General features: G+C 39.8%; 1 protein-coding gene across 1 annotated transcript in view; it reads right to left on the reverse strand.

Moving 5' to 3' along the window:
* Nucleotides 1-355: 355 nt before the first annotated feature.
* The window catches only part of Cad88C (cadherin 88C), a 56,299-nt gene continuing 38,757 nt past the window's right edge, over nucleotides 356-17,897 (reverse strand). Inside the window, exons 26-37 of the mRNA XM_090403585.1 lie at nucleotides 17,652-17,772; nucleotides 13,034-13,326; nucleotides 12,714-12,947; nucleotides 12,542-12,630; nucleotides 6,096-6,182; nucleotides 5,878-5,946; nucleotides 5,701-5,767; nucleotides 5,375-5,502; nucleotides 5,246-5,286; nucleotides 5,064-5,127; nucleotides 967-1,029; nucleotides 356-777 (exon numbers count right to left, since the gene is read on the reverse strand). Of these exons, the coding sequence (XP_090259711.1) occupies nucleotides 432-777; nucleotides 967-1,029; nucleotides 5,064-5,127; nucleotides 5,246-5,286; nucleotides 5,375-5,502; nucleotides 5,701-5,767; nucleotides 5,878-5,946; nucleotides 6,096-6,182; nucleotides 12,542-12,630; nucleotides 12,714-12,947; nucleotides 13,034-13,326; nucleotides 17,652-17,772 (1,602 nt within the window). The 3' untranslated portion in view covers nucleotides 356-431. The remainder of the gene's footprint in view (nucleotides 778-966; nucleotides 1,030-5,063; nucleotides 5,128-5,245; nucleotides 5,287-5,374; nucleotides 5,503-5,700; nucleotides 5,768-5,877; nucleotides 5,947-6,095; nucleotides 6,183-12,541; nucleotides 12,631-12,713; nucleotides 12,948-13,033; nucleotides 13,327-17,651; nucleotides 17,773-17,897) is intronic.

Genomic DNA, 17,897 nt, shown 5'->3' on the forward strand with positions numbered 1-17,897 from the left:
TGGATGGTGACTTTTTTTTTTTTTGCTTAGTGGCGTAAGTCAGGCTTCGATAGAAGAACAGTTGGTAGTATTTTCCAGTGGTATCAGCTGATCCCAAAATTGAGGCTTCACAGAGGTACTTTATAATAGTTGAATATCAAGATGGCAAGAGATTTTGGTATGCACCTCGTACATGTTTTGGAAGATAACGAATATGTTACGATTTGAACACTGGAACTGTAGTTGAGGCAATGCAACATCGCATATCAGATAAAATTTCACACTTCTATCCACAAATCTCCTTTCCAAAGTCATCAATAATTAAAAAAAAAAAAAATACAATATATCATTGAAGGAGTTGAAATCCACAGTCTTTTTGTCCCCCATCCTACCTCTAGGAGGAGACCATTGAGTTCATTCCAAGGCACTTGGATCATTCTACCGAGCGTGTCTCATAATTCTGAAGTCTCTAAATTGGCAATGTGTGTATGGATGACCTTTGGCGGTGGTTCATAGCCGTACAGAAGGTTCGCTTTATTCAGATCGTTTTGGTGTTTGTTGGTATCACTTGAATTCCTGGAGTGGTGACCCGATGTATCCGAAGAGGACCCTGACTGGGCAGCAGTACTTGATGGGCGTTCTATGGGAACGTTTTTGCCCGATTCGTTATATGGTTTAGTGGTGTTAAGACGCACCGGGAAGGGCTTACGATAGGGTGAGTTACTCTCCGAAGAATCAGGAGGGGAGTCGGTGTCTTCGACGGCGTTTTCATCTAAAGAGTTGTCGTCCGAATGGTGGCTGAAATTAAAAATAAAACTACTTAGAAAAGAAACATTAGAAGTATTTAATATACAAAGACAACATAGCAATAGTCCGTTGTCCAAAAATAATTTTACAGAAAATGTAAATTAGAAATAACATTTGATGGGACAGTGGAGATGTAAGATCTCAAATATTGATAAAATTAGAGCTTTCAGAAAATCTTACCTAATCTCATCTCCGTCTTTGTACCAATCGTTCTCATATGCATGCATCCAAATCGGATTTGATCTACAGAAAAGAGAAGCAGAATAATTGTTCCAATCACTTCACCAACTGTGCATTGAAGCAGTAAATATTTCTAACGCACGTAATAATATTTAAATGAAGCTGTTATTGTTACACGCTGGTATTATTAGCAAATACGCGGGGTTGCATATATGGCAATAATGGATATCTCATTAATATGTTTGTAACGTACATTAACAAACGATTATTATTAATGTAACTTGAGTGATTCATAAGCTCTTAAATATCCCAGACAAAAGTAGAACAGCAATCAGAAGGGGTCCTACAAAAACTGAGAGCAATACAGGTCGTAAGACAAATGTATTTTCAGGATTTATATACCGGGTGATTATAAAATAACGTCAAGTGTTCAGAGCCCTCTAGCGAGTAATGTATTGGACGAAACACACCAATATTCGGAAGACGTGCACAGTGGAATATGGGGATTCGATTTAACGAAAAAAAAAATAGTACCAAAAGTCGCCAACAGGGGAAAGTTTGGCGCTGCCAAATTAATTTTAGGTGTGACTAATGAATGAGTAAATGGCAAATGAGAGACACCAATTTCAGGACGTTTATTGTTAGTTACAAATGAGGTTCAATACGACCACCATCCTGATGTTCCAGGAACTGCATACAGAGCACGACATTTTCCACAGTGGCTCGCAACATATCGGAATTGATTTGTCACACGTGTAACGTTATTCGATCTTTCAAAGTTGGAATATCGGGTACATGTCCTTGATGCACAATGCTTTTAAGAAATCCCCACAGACAAAAGTCAACAAGGATTGAGATCAGGCGATCTCGATGGCCATGGCGTGGGAAATGCACGACTAATGATTCTTCTGTCAGAGAAATGTTGCCGCAAAACACACTGTACCTGCAGTCCGATGTGGGGTGGTGCACCATCCTGCATGAAGATGGTCGAATCGAGACATCCTCCTTGCTGCAGTTGTGGAACCAGAAAGTTCTGTAACATATTGGCATACCTGTTAGCATTGACGGAACAGGTCACTGGTCCATTTTTGCGATTTTCCTCTTAAAAGTATGGACCGATCATAAAAGATGCCGTAAATCAAAGTCAAACACTGTGACTTTGGGCGCGTGGATAGGCATCTGCAGACACGCGTGCGGATTAGTTGCAGCCCAAATGCGACAGTTGCGTGTGTTAATATCGCCGTTCAAATAAAAGTGCGCTTCGTCACTCCATAAAATCTGCCACGGCCATGCATCATCCACTTCCATGCGTGCTAAGAATCTCAAAGATAAGTCGATTCGTGTGGTCGCATCACCAGGGCGCAATTCTTGAACATGACTGATTTTAGGGGTAAAACTTCAACATCTGATGTAGGATTTTCCACACCGTTGTGTATGCGATATCCGTTTGCCGGGATATTGCTCGTGCACTGCTGGTACCCTGCACATTCGTCATCTCCTGTTCCACAATAGCAGTTGCAACTTGTTCAACTTGTTGGTGATTGATTGGTTTGCGTCCCCTGCCTACCTGCACTGCTAGAGTTCCAGTAGTTTCAAATCGCCGAATCAGATTTCGTAAGTTTGTTACGCTAATCGGTCCTTTTTGTAAATTTTTAATACGCCGAAAATCACGAAGACAAGCACTGGCATTATTGTTCCGCTGATAATAGAGTTTGACTAACAAAGCACGCTCACGTAAGGTAAGAGGCATCGAAAAGCAGTTCGTCTACGAATAAGAAATCTCACAGGCTTCCCTTTTATTGCATGATCGCTCACAAGAAACGCGATAATGCAAATTAATGCATTTTACTCAGTAAACAGCGCCAAAATTTCCCCTGTTGGTGACTTTTGGTACTACTTTTTTTCGTTAAATCGAATTCCCATGTTCCACTGTGTACGTCTACCGAATATTGGTGTGTTTCGTCCAATACATTACTCGCTAGAGGGCTTTGAACACTTGACGTTATTTTATAATCACCGGTATATATAAATACATCAAAATACAAAATCATATATATATATTTATATATATCATCAAAATCATATATATTTTGATGTAAAAAAAATATATGCAACTGTAGTTTCTTATTTTTCTCTTAAATAATAATGAAACTTATTAAATTTGGATTTCTTTATTAATATATTACCTAGCTTGAAGTATTTATTCAAATTCCTTAAGTTGACCATACACCTTTAAATATTCAAAATAATAATAATACAATTAAATGCAAACATAATACTGCTTTTATTCCTTGTGTGGTGGCGGGGATAAGAATAGCGCCGCTATAACTCATGCATGTCGTAAGAGGCGAGTGCCCTCTCTCAGGTTTCTTCCGAAGTTTTGTTCCCGGTGAGGGAGAACTTAGAACAGATTTCGGGAGGTTTGCCCTGAGAGAGAGCACTTTGAGTCTCTGAGGACGGTGTTCTCCGGCGTGGCCCGTGAGGGACTTTGTCGGTGGATGCTTTTCCCTGGAATATGAGCGGTTCTGCTCAGTGGTGGGGAAGCCCATCACTGAATGGAGCCGATGCTGAGTTGGATAGTCTTTCGGCTACTCGTAGGGAGTCGTCCGGAGGATCGTTTTAATTTTTAGAGGTGGCTTCACTTAACAATCCCACTGCACCCCATGCATGTCGTACGAGGCGACTTAAATGTATACCCATGGAGGGTAATGGATGGCAATGCTGTAGCCAATGAAGTTCTAACTGAGGCTCGGCTATTTCTGTTTCCCTCCTGCCGAGATCAGAGCTTATAGCTCAATAACATCCTATCCTTACACTGTCCTCTACAGATAACGGGGAAGATGAAAAGCATTCTTGCTTCGTCCATATAGCCAGTCCTTCTTAGGATTGCTTTCATTATTATTTTATTATTATTATACTGTGATTTACAACCGTCCCAAGTTAAACGTTAGTATAGTGGGTCAGCTAAGGTTTTTCAGAAATTTTGAATTCAAGAACGCGGAACCTTTTTTTCAAGCCATTCCAAGTCACTAATAAGTTGAGTGGCGATCAAAGAGAGAGATGAAATTCACTAATTCATTGAATTCGAACCCGCAGTCTTGATTGGAGAGTCGGTACGCAATGTACTCAGCCAACAGTAGATACGTGCTAGGAAAAGTGAACGGACATAACACCGGTATATAGGGTTGGTTCTGAAGATCCACACATTGCTGTTAGACGTTACACAGACATTCCAAAAGTTTTTTGACATGAGTGGAACTGGAGTTACTTTCAAATCCAATACTGTTGGGTGTACGGGGGATGATCCAAGTATTGGATAGTCCCCCTCACATTCATCATACTGGAACAGCTTTTGAATAAGCAATTGTCTGGCCGATGGATTGGATAATTGAAGCCTACACCTTGACTTGGGGTCAGGTTTGACTTCTTTTGAAGTTTTTGTTCTTAATCTTTTTAATTTTATGCAAATTAACACGCAGTGCTGTTGCAACGATTGAGCGTCACGTTAAGCCTCATTCGGTATAGACGAAGTCCTTTTAGAAATATCTGGGTTCAATTCTCGTCAGTGACGTGAGGAACCCTCATCTGGTCTCTTTTGACTAAAGGTGAGTTAAGCCAGTCTCATACGGGGGGGGTTACCCTGAAATTCGGGTTTTTCTTACCCCAGAACAGGCAAACCACCCCGTGAACACACTTGGATTTGCAGTCATAAAATACGTACTTAATCCCTCATTAGGAGGGCTCAATCCGTCACTTTGGGAAGGGGGAACTCCCATACGAAATAAAAGCGTCACGTGACTAGACTAGCATAGTTGGTCAAGTGGTTAACGCATCCGCTCTCCAACGAACAGGCTGCAGGTTCGCATTCCAACGTGGGCATGCAAGCTAGTGAATGCCCTTGAGTGGGAGATGACTTTTATCACTCGGTGCGAGACCACTTCTGGAGGCTTGAAGTGGCATGCAACTTTCCATTGTTTGATCTCTGGTGCTAAAGTATTATAGGTTAACGGCTTTTCGTAGGTTGGAGTCGCATAAAAAATAACTCACAGATTATTTCTTCCGTTTATTTGATATATTTTATTAAATCAGGTGCTTACCCTTCCACGGAGTGTTGGTTGGTGTTCGGAACATCTGCCCTGTTTAAGGCCGAGTCTTGAGATCCTGAAATCAAAACAGTAATAACTGAATAATGTGTTGGCTGAATGGTTACCAATTACAGTTTAACTTTCCTTAAAGGGCGATAACTCAGAGTCTAAAAAAAGTACAGAAAATATCTTACCAAATGCTGTTGCAGTAGCTGCCTTCAGCTTACGTTCGTATCTGCAAATAAACAAAGCAAATAAATAAAAAAAAATTTAAAAGCGAATTCTCTTTTGTTATAACCAAATGATTGTTGAGAAATACTTACCTACTCCTTTGGGTGAGACACAGGGAGATCACCAGGACCAGCATGATGGCTAGAAACACGCACAAACCTATTAACCACGACCGAACTTGCGCTTCTACGTCAGATTCCATCACTGCTGCCTCGGCAGGCTATTAAAAAAAAAATGAATATCACTCTAAAAAACAATGTTAAAATATTCGAACTCAGTTGATACACAAAACTCCCGAAATAAATATAGTTAGAATCTGATAAAGAGTGGGACAGTGAACCTGAAACATCAACTGATTTTATTTAAAAAAAAGTGTGATTTGTTATGGAAGTTAAATCACAAGGACCATATCACTCACCTCGCTATCAATGACGTTGAATTCCTTAAATAGCTCATCCAGAAAATCAATATTTTTGTCAATTAAACTAGAAGAACAATAAAAGAAACATTGTTAGGTGGTAACAATGATTACAACTAGAAATTCTGTCAGGTATTGTTGTACGCATTGAAGCCAATAACTGTAAACAATACTTACGATAGTACTGTGGTAACATCCATGATGGAGTTATCTCTTCGATCTACAAAATGGAGATAGAGGTCGCTTCTGAAAAAAAAACAAAAAAACTAGCTGTTAATGAGTGCTCCAGTTTAGCATATGAAATTATTGGAGAAGTTATAGATACGTTTACTGCCAGTATATTTTATTAAACTACAGGCAGTTGTTTTTACCAAAATACACATCGGAATACTCACTTCTTTTGATCCACAGATCCATCTCTGTTCTCGTGGTACTTGTATTCGTCAACATTCACTATGGCACCAGTAATATTGCTGAGGACCCTGTTAAAAATACATCACACTGTTCAGCGCATGATGCGATAAATGTAAGTCAATCAATAACATTTATTAACCTACAAAATGCTTTCCCCCAGTTACGCCTTGAATAACTAAACTAAAATTCAAAACTTATTTTTGACGGTATTAACAACACCACACAATTTTATCAAAGAGATGTTTTATTAACTGTTTATGTTTCGCTGATTTTCAACTTAGCATCATCAGAGCACAACACACGTGTACACGCGACAGTGAGTGAGTGAAACTATACAATTGCAATGAACAAAAGATCTAAAATCCTATTTTTGGCGCCCTCTAACGAAAAAAAATCAGCTATGCAGGAGTTTCTCTTAGGATAACAGTCTCCCAAATTTTTGGCAAATTAATGCAACCATATTTGTTAAGGTTGGGAGAATTCTTCAAAGCCATTGATGACTCAAAAGATAATCTTTCAGATATGTAGCGACTCCTAAAAAGCACATTCGTTTTCCTCCATCTAATCCTGTGTGAAGGAGTGTCCAAAGCGTGATCTGCCAGTCCCGACTTGCCATAGTAATAGTAGTGAATGTATTTTTCATGTTCTTCCTGGCGGATGTTCACTGATCTTCCTGTTTGCCCATAATAGGCCAAGTCAAGTCAAGTCACAGTCACACGGAACTCCATACACTCCTGGGTGTGCTAAAGGGTGCAGTTTATCCTTAGACGAGAGGATCAGAGTTGTCAGTTTGACATGCGGTTTTTGAAAGTGGTGCGAAGGCCATGTTTCATCAATACTTTGGCTATCTTTTTTTTTACCTCTGATATAGGGAATAGAAATGGTCATGTTGTATGTTCACTGTCGCGTGTACAAGTGTGTGTGTGTGTGTGTGTGTGTGTGTGCTCTGACGATGCTGAGTTGAAAATCAGCGAAATATAAGCAGTTAATAAAAACATCTTTGTGATAAAATGTGTGGTGTTAATACTGAAAAATAAGTCAAGAATAACCATCAACAGCTAAGCTTATTTGTTAGATTAAGATTCAAAACGTATAAGCCAAGTTACTATAGCTAAACAAGATTCGAACCAACAACCTATTGGTTAGAAAACAGTGTTTTATCTACTCACATAACCAGCGGATAATTTACCAGCCTTAAAATAATGACCATAACAATAATTGCAGGCGTAGACTTCTGTGGCTAATGGGTTCAAAAGATATATTTGTGATTACACCACATTTTTTTATTATTCAGTTATACAAAATACTAAAATAATAGTTCCCGACAAGTTTCGTAAATCGTAGGATTTACATCTTCAGGGGGTAAATAGTATAACTTAAAGTTTAAACAAGAGAATTAATAAATACAAATCATAACCGTCTGACTATTCATAAACTCAAATAACAGAATGCAGATATAAAAAGTTATTGACGTTGAACAATACTGGACGATGTCACGTGTGCTTGTTCTCGTTCATACAGTCCGAGCTCAGATTGAGGTAGATTTTTTATTAGAGCTGACCACACTTGATGGAGAATTAAACCTTGATTTTTCTTGCATTGGGTTGGGTTTTTAGCATATTAGCAGCTTCTTTAAATTTTCTTATATAACTGTTGTTTTCTATGTATGACATCTTCGTTTTTTGCCAGAGTACATCCTGTCCAGTGGAAGTGGCATGGAAAGCAAGACCCGTTTTTTGTTCTCTTTTGTATTGTACGTCTTTTTGGTGTTCAGTCATGCGTATTTCTCCAGATCTTCCTGTCTATCCTACGTAGCAAATCGCGCAAGAGCAATGGAGTTTGTAGATTCCTGGTTTTTTTAAGAAGATGATGAGGTGGTTTTGGTGGATGTATGAATCATCAAGATCCAGCCAGCAACAGTGACAGACTATAGAAGGTTGACCAAAGAACTGGACGAGAGAGGCATCTAGTATCACACCTTTTCGCTCGGCTCCGAAAAAATCTTAAAAGTGGTCCTTCGTGGTGTCTGTGAAGACATTGACACAGTAGAAATAGCTGCTGACCTGAATTCTCAGGACCTGCCTCCAGTCAAGGTCAGCAGAATGTACAAAGCAGACAAGACTCCCATGCCATTAGTCCTAGTCGAGATTCATAAAATATACAAGGATATCTACAACTTAAAAACAGTCTGTGGTCTCATCGTCACACCAGAACCACTCCGTAAAAGATCATCTTCTGGGCAGTGCCACAGGTGCCAGACGTTTGGCCATGCCCAGAATCTATGTAGTGCGAAGTATAGATGTTTGAAGTGTGGGGTCATCCACCCAATCAATACCTGCACAAAGCCGAGGACCACCTTGGCCAAATGTGCCAACTGCGGTGGCCCTCATCCTGCGAACTACAAAGGATGTACTCAGCACCCAAAGAACAGACGGACAGAGGCGGTCAATCAGCCCTCCTCCTACAGCATAAGAACACCAGAGGCCCTGGCATCAAAACCGGAGACTCAGCGGCCACAGTCGGAGACCTCCCAAAATAGAGACACCCAAAAGCAAACAAGAAGTTATGCAGATGTGAGCCGAACAAATAGACCAATACCAGAACAAAGTCAACCAACAGCACCTAAAAATCTAACAGCTGTTATTACGATCTCACTAGCAAACATGCTACAAAATTTCAACCTATCAAACCCTACTGAAACCTCGACTAAAAGATTTCTTCGTGAAACGCAGGTCATCCTCACAGCTCTCATTAATGAATAGTAACAAACTCATTCCAGCATCTCTTCAGATAGTTTCTTGGAACGCAAATAGCCTCAAAAACAAAATTCTGCAACTCCGAAATTTCACATATAGATATCAACCAGATGTTATATTAATCAGTGAAACTCATTTAAGACCCTCAGACAATCCTAAAATAAGGGGTTCTCGCCTATACAGAAATGACAGATTACTCTACAGAGGTGGCGGCACTGCCATTTTCATTAAAAAACATTAAGCACCACTCTGTGAGGAACCCTTCAACAACTAACCTTGAGATCACTGGCATGAAAGTAGTCACCAGCTCCACTGGCAAACTAAAAATCTACTCAGCTTACAACCCTCCCCAAAAATCTCTACTTCACTCTGACCTAAATGCCATCTTATACGTCAGAGAGCAGACCATTATTGCTGGGGATCTGAACTCCAAGCACCCTGCATGGAATTGTTCAACCACCAACAAGAATGGTTGCATCCTTTCCAATTACTTAGGATCAAGCAATGCTGTTGTGGCAGGCCCCACCACAACACATCTCAGTACGTTTGGCTGCTGACATCATGGATATAGCTATTTTGCAGGATATCAAACTTCAATACAGCATCATATCTATGGATGAACTATCATCCGATCATAACCCAATTCTACTACAGCAGTGAAAACAAGAATACCTGTGTCCTCCTTCTCATTCCTACATAGCATGAGAAAAACTGTCAACAGCATTCAAGGTTTATATTGGACCTATTCCTCACATACGCACAAAAGAAGAAGTAGAAACTGCAGTTACAAATCTTATAAAACAAATCAATTCTGCTATAACGGTAGGTACGTCCTACAAATCTGCTCGCAAGCCAGATCGTTTGCCTGAAGACATCATGAACTTGATCAGAGACAAAAACAGAACTAGATAAAGATTCGGTAACACGTGTGCCCCACATGTGGGTTACTGAGAAACATCAGAAATAAAAACAGCTCTCCCCCCCCATATTCTCAAACCAGGGCTTAGTTCACACAGATGTAGATAAGGCAGAAGCCATAGTACAGTCTCTAGAGGAGAAGTGCAAACCTTCTTATAACAACTTAGATTACAATCACTTGTACAAAATCCACAGACAGGTCACACACGTATTAAATCTCCCAGATACCAGCGCTGACCATATTGCCCCCACATCACCGGTTGAATTATATGATATTATTATAAAACGTAAGAACAATAAAGCTCCTGGACCAGACGGTATCTCAAACAGGGTGATCAAGCTGCTGCCTCTGAAAGCTGTAGCGCACCTGACCAGTATATGAATGCAATTTTAAGATTTCACTATTTTTTTTCCACCTGGAAACTGGCTGACGTAATTCTTATACATAAGCCAGGCAAAGACCCACACCTACCGCAAAATTATCGTCCAATCAGTCTTATCTCAAATCTGGGTACGGTTGCGGAGAAGGTGATCCTCTCACGACTCCAAACCTCAGTAAATGACCTAAACATCCTCCCAAAAGAACAGTTTGGTTTCCGGCAACACCATAGTACTATACTACCATACTACCCAACAAATCCACAGAATTGTCGAATACATCACCAACAGCTACAACTGGCGCCAGTGCACAGGAGCTGTATTCCTAGACCTATTCAAAGCATTTGACAAAATCTGGCATTTTGAACTCCTACACAAACTTATCTCAGCCGGTACGTCACTAAAATGGTTCATCTAATCCATTCATATCTTCGGAAGATCAATACAAGTCAAAATCAACAGTTCTACCTCATCCCAGCGCTATATCTTTGCTGGAATGCCGCAGGGATCCCTACTAGCTGCAATGCTGTTTTCTGTATACATGTCGGACATCCAGCACAATCTGATATCTTCCATTTTGGCCCTGTATGCAGACGATACAGCAATACTAACCAGATCTCTCCGACGCCATTTCATTACCAGAAAGCTTCAAGAAAACCGTCTAAAGCTGGAGGGTTGGTTCTCCAAATGGAAATTGGAAGTCAACCCCATGAAAAGCTCCGCCATTCTTTTCTCGAAAAGGCCAATGTCTCCTGCAGGAGATGTGTTTCTATTCAATACTAAAATTCCCTGGCAGACAGAAATAAAATACCTGGGTGTAATTCTCTACAAAAAGCTATCTTTCAACCAACACGTCAAGTCTACGTGCGCAAATGGAGACTAGAAGTGAACCCACAGAAAACGCTCACGATTCTCTTCGCGAAAAGGTCGATATCACCTGTAGGAGTCGTTTTACTATTCAATACTATAATTCCCTGGCAGACAGAAAACAAAATACGTTGGTGTTGTCCTCGGCAAAAAATTAACTTTTAACCAGCACATCAAGACTACGCGTGCAAAGGCATCTAAAGCCATCACCCAGATCTACCCCTTAATTAACAGGAACAGCAAGCTAAAGTTCAGAAACAAATTGCTTTTATATCAGCTGATGATTCGTCCTATACTCACTTACGCTTCTCCTGCCTGGAGCCAGACCTCCACTTCAAACATTATCAGACTGCAACGTGTTCAAAACAAGTGCTTGCGAATGATTCTAAACGCCCCATGGTTCGCAAGAAACAATCAACTTCATCGAGATACAAAAGTTCCTTACATTTTCTATTTCCTACAGTCTTTAGCAGCAAAGTTCTTCCTGAAGACATCCATACACCCTAACGATCTGGTTCGACAAGCTGTGGCATACGAGGCAACAGATATATTCAAATACAAACGACCAAAGCCATTTTAATTTCCTGTAGCGATGCATAATCTCCATGCCCATCCAGGGCGAGCATACTACTCATAAAACTTTACTCTCACTGTAGCCGTAACAGATAGCGAGGAATACGAAAAGTTTATTGCTTCACCCCCTAAAGTCATTAATGTCATTTGTCATTTTGCTTATTATTAATCATTAAAGCTAAGTGGATTTCACTTAGTTTTGATTTTATTAATCACTAATTTAACGGTTGAATTTCTTCCAAAGGAAGCTGATTTGTGTCATTGATAAAAGTGATATGTATATATAGTTCCTTCCGAAGCAGTGGACCGTTCCTTTTGATACGTTATGCAGCAAACGTGTTCTAGTTAAGCGTTGTAAGCTTGAAAGAGGTGAATTCTTTTTTGTGTTCAAGGATAAGGAAGAGGTTTCCACAAGGAAAAAGGAGACTTTAAAATTATCTTTGTATTTCATGGAAATAGAAAAGGAATTGATATTGCAGAGAAGATATGAAAGAAGAAAGACGGTCTTTCTTAAGAAAAGTTGCACACAAATGATCTTTTTGATCATCACACGAATGTCGTGTAATGTTTACGTTCTTTAAATCGGTTGTTAAGTTTGTGGGCCTTTTTCTCTTTAGGAGATAAGTTTTTTTATTTTATCTTATTTATAATGAAAATGTGTATACAGCGTTTGAGAAACAAGCCTTTTACACACTGTTAAAGCAGTACCATAAATCTACACTAATGTTAATTGTTTGTAAAGAAAGATATTATTTTTGTATTTTGTCTCTCACTCAATCTCTGGAAATTTGTTCCCAGTTTTCCCCTGTATTATTATATTGTGGAGTGGATAAAAATTTTGTTTCAATACATAATAATAAATCAATACTGAGCATGTCGTGACATGCTTTCCTATTAGAATTTATGAATTGGATCTTTAAAATATTTTTACTCACTCCCTGAATTTCTCCAACTTTTCTCTGATCTCTTCGGGGGTCAGTCTGAGGACGAACCTCACTCTTTGGTCCTCTCGAAGAAGATAAATCTATGAAAAAAAGCACATAGCATTATCTACGTTATCAGTAACACTAGACAATCTTAAAATTCACAGAAGTCAAAAAAACTTACGAAGACTCTGGCTTTGTCGCTGAGTCCATCGGTATCGTTGACCATCACTTCAAAGTCGAAGTATCCTTTCATGCCTTTCCGGGGATCAAAGTTCAAACTGATTTCTCCGGTCTTACGATCAATGACAAACGGTGGACCCCTGAGATTGCCCAATCCTTCAGATAGAGTCTGCTGTATCTTGCCGATAATGAAGTAGCGAACTACACTGTTTGCCCCGATGTCATCGTCGGTGGCCTAAAAACAAAACATTGAGATTGGTAATGGGATGGAAACTTGGGGGGTAAAATGGACCAAGGAATGTTGAAGGATGCCCCACTCACCTTCACCTCCATGAAAGCTGTTCCAAAATCCGTCTCGGCCGTAATTCCTCCAGTGAAGACCTTGCTGGTGAACTTGGGAGCATTGTCGTTGACATCCCTCACTCTGATGTGAACCTGAAGTAAGGAGTTGTCCCTTGGATTAAAATGATCCACGTATCCGGGTTCGTGGAAACAATCGTCCGATGCTTGCACAATGAGAGTGTAGTTCTCTCTCTCCTCCCTGTCCAACACTTCCGTGGTGTATATTTGGTGGGTGAAAATGTCTAATTTGAAGCGTTCAAGTTCGTTTCCCCCTAAAACAAAAAAGCTAGATTTAATTCATAAAATTATACAGAACTCAGCATGCAAAGAAAACTAATATTATGCAAAGAAAATGTTACTCTCATAATATAAATTACATTGGAAAACAATGTAAACTGCTTAAAAATAATATTTATGACTTCACATTAATCACAAATCATTTTTACACAGTTTACATGGTTTTCTATTGTTATTTATAATAATTGTCTTAGAAATAATAACGTAACTTATATCTTCTTAGCAATTTTTTTTTAATATTGCAAATAGTTTAAATTGTTCTTTAAAAACTTAAAACTCAGCATATACCTTTAGGCTTCTCATTTCATGATATTAGAATTATTCGAATATAGAAAATATTTCGATGATTCCGTGTAGTGGCCGGGATAAGAATAGTCCCAGTGTAGCCCATGCATGTGGTACAAGGCGACTACTATAATGGGTACCCAGGAAGGTAATGGATGGTAATGCTGCAGCCAATGAAGTTTAACTGAGGCTCGGTTATTGCTGCTACCCTCCTGCCATGATCATAGCTCAATAACACCTTATCCTTACATTGCCCCTACAGATAACGGAGAATATGAAAAGCATTCTTGCTTCTCCCATCTACCCAAAAAAATAATAATAAAAATCGAAGAGTCGGAGATGGAGTTTGTTTGGCACATATTTTGGTAGTCGGATTCAATTGGATGAATGATAGGAGTATTCGACGAGATGGATTGATTGTGATGAATAGAAATATTGGAATTGTGATGGTAGTCAGTCGAATTGGAAACTTTTGTAAGTGATACTTATTGCAGATGAGTTCTGAAGATCTCGCCATTTTATGCCAGTGCTTTTTATCAAAAATTTGGAGTTTTGCAGAAGTGCCGGACAGGCTACAACTGCACGGTAAACTGTTTTTTTTTTTTGTTTGTTTGTTTGTTTTTTTTTCAGCTTCTGACACGTTACATGGAAAAACAAATAGATGAGACGATATTTGAGGACGTATATTGTGAATTCATCAGACTGGGCGAGCTGCTTAATAAAAACTGTTCGGGAAAGGTAAAACTTTATGATACGTTTCCCCTGCAAGCGTCACAGGATGACGCCGCTAAAATGGAGAAACAGTTGGAATCGGTCATCTCTACTCCCTCAGATTTTGAAGAGGTCCGCGCACGCAAGAAGAGCAAAACAGCCGTAGAACCACCCAAAGAAAAAGAAATGGAACAAGACGGTCCAGTTTCGGACTCCACTGCTTCTCCCAAAGAAAAGGTGCCTCCGATCATACTAAGAGAAAAACACCGATGGTCAGGTCTTAGATCCACTATGTCCAGTTTACAAATTGATTACACAAAGGCCAAAAATGTACACGAGGGTATCAAGATACAACCCGCCACGGTGACAGATTATAGAAAATTAACAAAGGAAATGGACATCAGAGGTCTTCATTACCATACCTTCTCACTCTGTTTTGAAAAAAAAAAATTTAAAGCGGTCCTCCTTGGTGTCTCTGAATCCAGAAAAAATAGCTGCTGATCTTGACTTACAGGATCTGTCTCCTATAAAGGTCAGCAGAATGCATAGATCTGACAAGACTCCTATACAGTTAGTTCTTGTAGAGATCCACCACATATGCAAAAATATTTGCAATGTAAAATCAATCTGCGGATTCATCATCACACCAGAGCCACTCCGGAAAACGGCATTTTGTGGGCAATGCCACAGGTGCCAAAATTTTGGCCGCGCCCATAAACTGTGTAAAGCTGAGTTTAAATGTCTGAAATGTGGGGATAGCCACCCAACCAATATCTGTACAAAGCTGAAAACCACCTCGGCTAAATGTTCCAACTACGGCGGCCCTCACTCAGCATCTAGGTTATAGTTGAATATAAGGGATGTATTCAACATCACATATATTTGGCTGGGAGACAGCTAAACAGTCTATCTCCTTTAATACACGAATACCAGAGGCCCATGCACCATTGTGGCCTCTGATTGTGGCCGCTGAGCTTCCAGCGGCCACAATCAGCGGCCACAAAATTATATCAAACACCATTCTGTAAACCACCCTCCAACCATGAACTTCAGGCCACAGGGGTGAAAATATTCACTAGCTCGGCTGGCAGATTGAAAATCTACTCAGCTTACAACCTACCCTTAAAAACTCTATTGCATTCTGATCTAAATGCCATCTGATTGTGGCCGCTGAGCTTCCAGCGGCCACAATCAGAGTCCTTCAAAAATAGAGAATACCAAAGGCAAACAAAACGTTATGCAGATGTGGCCCGTTCAAACAAGTCAACACCAGAATAGAATCAGCCAACAGCACCTACAAACCTGACAGTTGTTATTACTGCCTCTCTAGCAAACATAGGCTGTCAAACCTTTCAGCGACCTCCACTAAAAGATTCCCACGTGAAACACAAGCCATCCTCACAGCACTTATAGATGAATAGAAACAAACGAATTCCATCTTCTCTTCAGTTCGCTACATGGAATGCAATTAGCCTCAGAAACAAAAGTTTAGAGATCCAAGACTTTACTCATAGATATCAGGCAGATGTCATTCTAATAAGCGAGACTCGTCTCTAAGACCCTCGGACAGCCCTAAAATAAGGGGTTTATCTCCTATACAGAACAGACAGGCTAAACTCTAGATGCGGCGGCACTGCCAGTTTCATTAAAAATTATATCAAACACCATTCTGTAAACCACCCTCCAACCATGAACTTCAGGCCACAGGGGTGAAAATATTCACTAGCTCGGCTGGCAGATTGAAAATCTACTCAGCTTACAACCTACCCTTAAAAACTCTATTGCATTCTGATCTAAATGCCATCTTAGGCGTTAGAGAGTTCATCATTACTGCCGGAGACTTAAACTCCAAGCACCCTGCCTGGAATTGTGGATCCACCAACAATAATGACTGCATCCTTTCCAACTACATAGGATTAAACTATGCCGTTGTGGCAGGCCCCACCGAACCAACTCATCTCAGTACGTTTGGCACTGCTGACATCCTGGATATAGCTATCCTGCAAAATATTAAACTTCGTTACAGCCTAAAATCATTGAACGAGCTGTCATCTGATCATAACCCAATTCTACTGCAGCTGGGAAAACAAGAATACCTGTCTCCTTGCTCTCACTCATTTATATCGTGGGAAAAATTGTCAAAAGTACTCAGAGATTACATTGGACCTGTTCCTCATATAAGTTCAAAAGAAAATGTTGAAATCGTAGTCACAAACCTCACACAACAAATTAACTCCGCTATAATGGCAGCCACCTCATACAAATCTGTCCTCAAGCCTGGTCGTCTGCCCCAAGACATTATAAACTTGATCAGAGAAAAAAAACAGAGCAAGGAAAAGATTTCACAACACCCGTGAGCCACAAGACAGTTGTTAACAGAATAAATGGTGCAGTCAGAAATGCACTCAAAGCATACAGAGACCAACTGTGGGAAGAAACGTTAGCTTCTATCTCACCTAGTGATCACTCTATCTGGGGACTAATGAGAAATATCAGACACAAAGGCAGATCCCTTCCCCCTATAATTTCTGACCAGGGCCTTGTTCACACAGACATAGAAAAGGCAGAGCCCATAGCAAAAAATTTAGAAAAGCAGTGCAAACGGTCATATGAAAACTTAGACTTCGATCACTTATATAAAGTTCACAGACAGGTCAGACACTTATTTAAAATTTTGAACGCTGTACGACCACATGGTATGTTTGACTTGTCTTTCCCAATGCTTGTAAGGAGAGAGGAGACCAAATGGGGTAGAAATAGGACTACGTTTTCTGGAGACAATCATATCAACCATAACTTCACCCCCCCCCCCCAATAAATAAGACCGTAGTGCTTCATTAAGCAATGAAATCATCTACTGCCTTGTTTATCGGGGGCCTGAAGCAGTGGTTGATATGATGTCTCCAGAAAACGCAGTCCTATTTCTTTTCCTATGCACTGTATATGTACGTCGCGATGCATCTTAGTGAAAATAAAATTCATCCACTAGGAAGAAGCCGAAACGTTTCAGATATCGTGTGAAACGTTTTAAGTTTAAATTAAGTGAACTTTTTTGCGGATTCGTGAGTAAAATTTTCGAGGTGTTCACAGATATATGAAACGACAGTCGCCTACTCCAAACCCAAATTTCTTGGTAGGAAAAAAATTGAATTTTAAAAATTCAACAGTCTACCGCATTGATTTTCTTTACATTTTGTGCAGGAGCATTGTAATAATGAAATATGCTTCTCCATGTTCCCAGTTATTCTCCCTGAAATAGGTTCTTTCTCGGACTTATCTTTAAGACTACTTAGGATATACTCACCAACAATGAAGTAACAGGGAATAGGCTTTGGATTGCGGTCATCATCATCTTTGTCAATGGTTGAGATCAGTTTATATTTCTCCTGACCTGCAGGCACATTCTCCGTGAACATGACCTCATGCTAGAAAACAAGACGCAACTGTCAGATGATATTCTACATATGAAAGTCGATCATTTAATGCATATGGTGGAATTTCAAAACTTCTGCTATATTAGTTTATTACGATGTTCAATTCAATTTAGTTT

Source organism: Typopeltis vanoorti, chromosome 14 (genome assembly GCF_054136105.1).
Source record: "Typopeltis vanoorti isolate ZY-2024b chromosome 14, IOZ_Tvanoo_1.0, whole genome shotgun sequence".
NCBI lineage: Eukaryota > Metazoa > Arthropoda > Arachnida > Uropygi > Thelyphonidae > Typopeltis > Typopeltis vanoorti.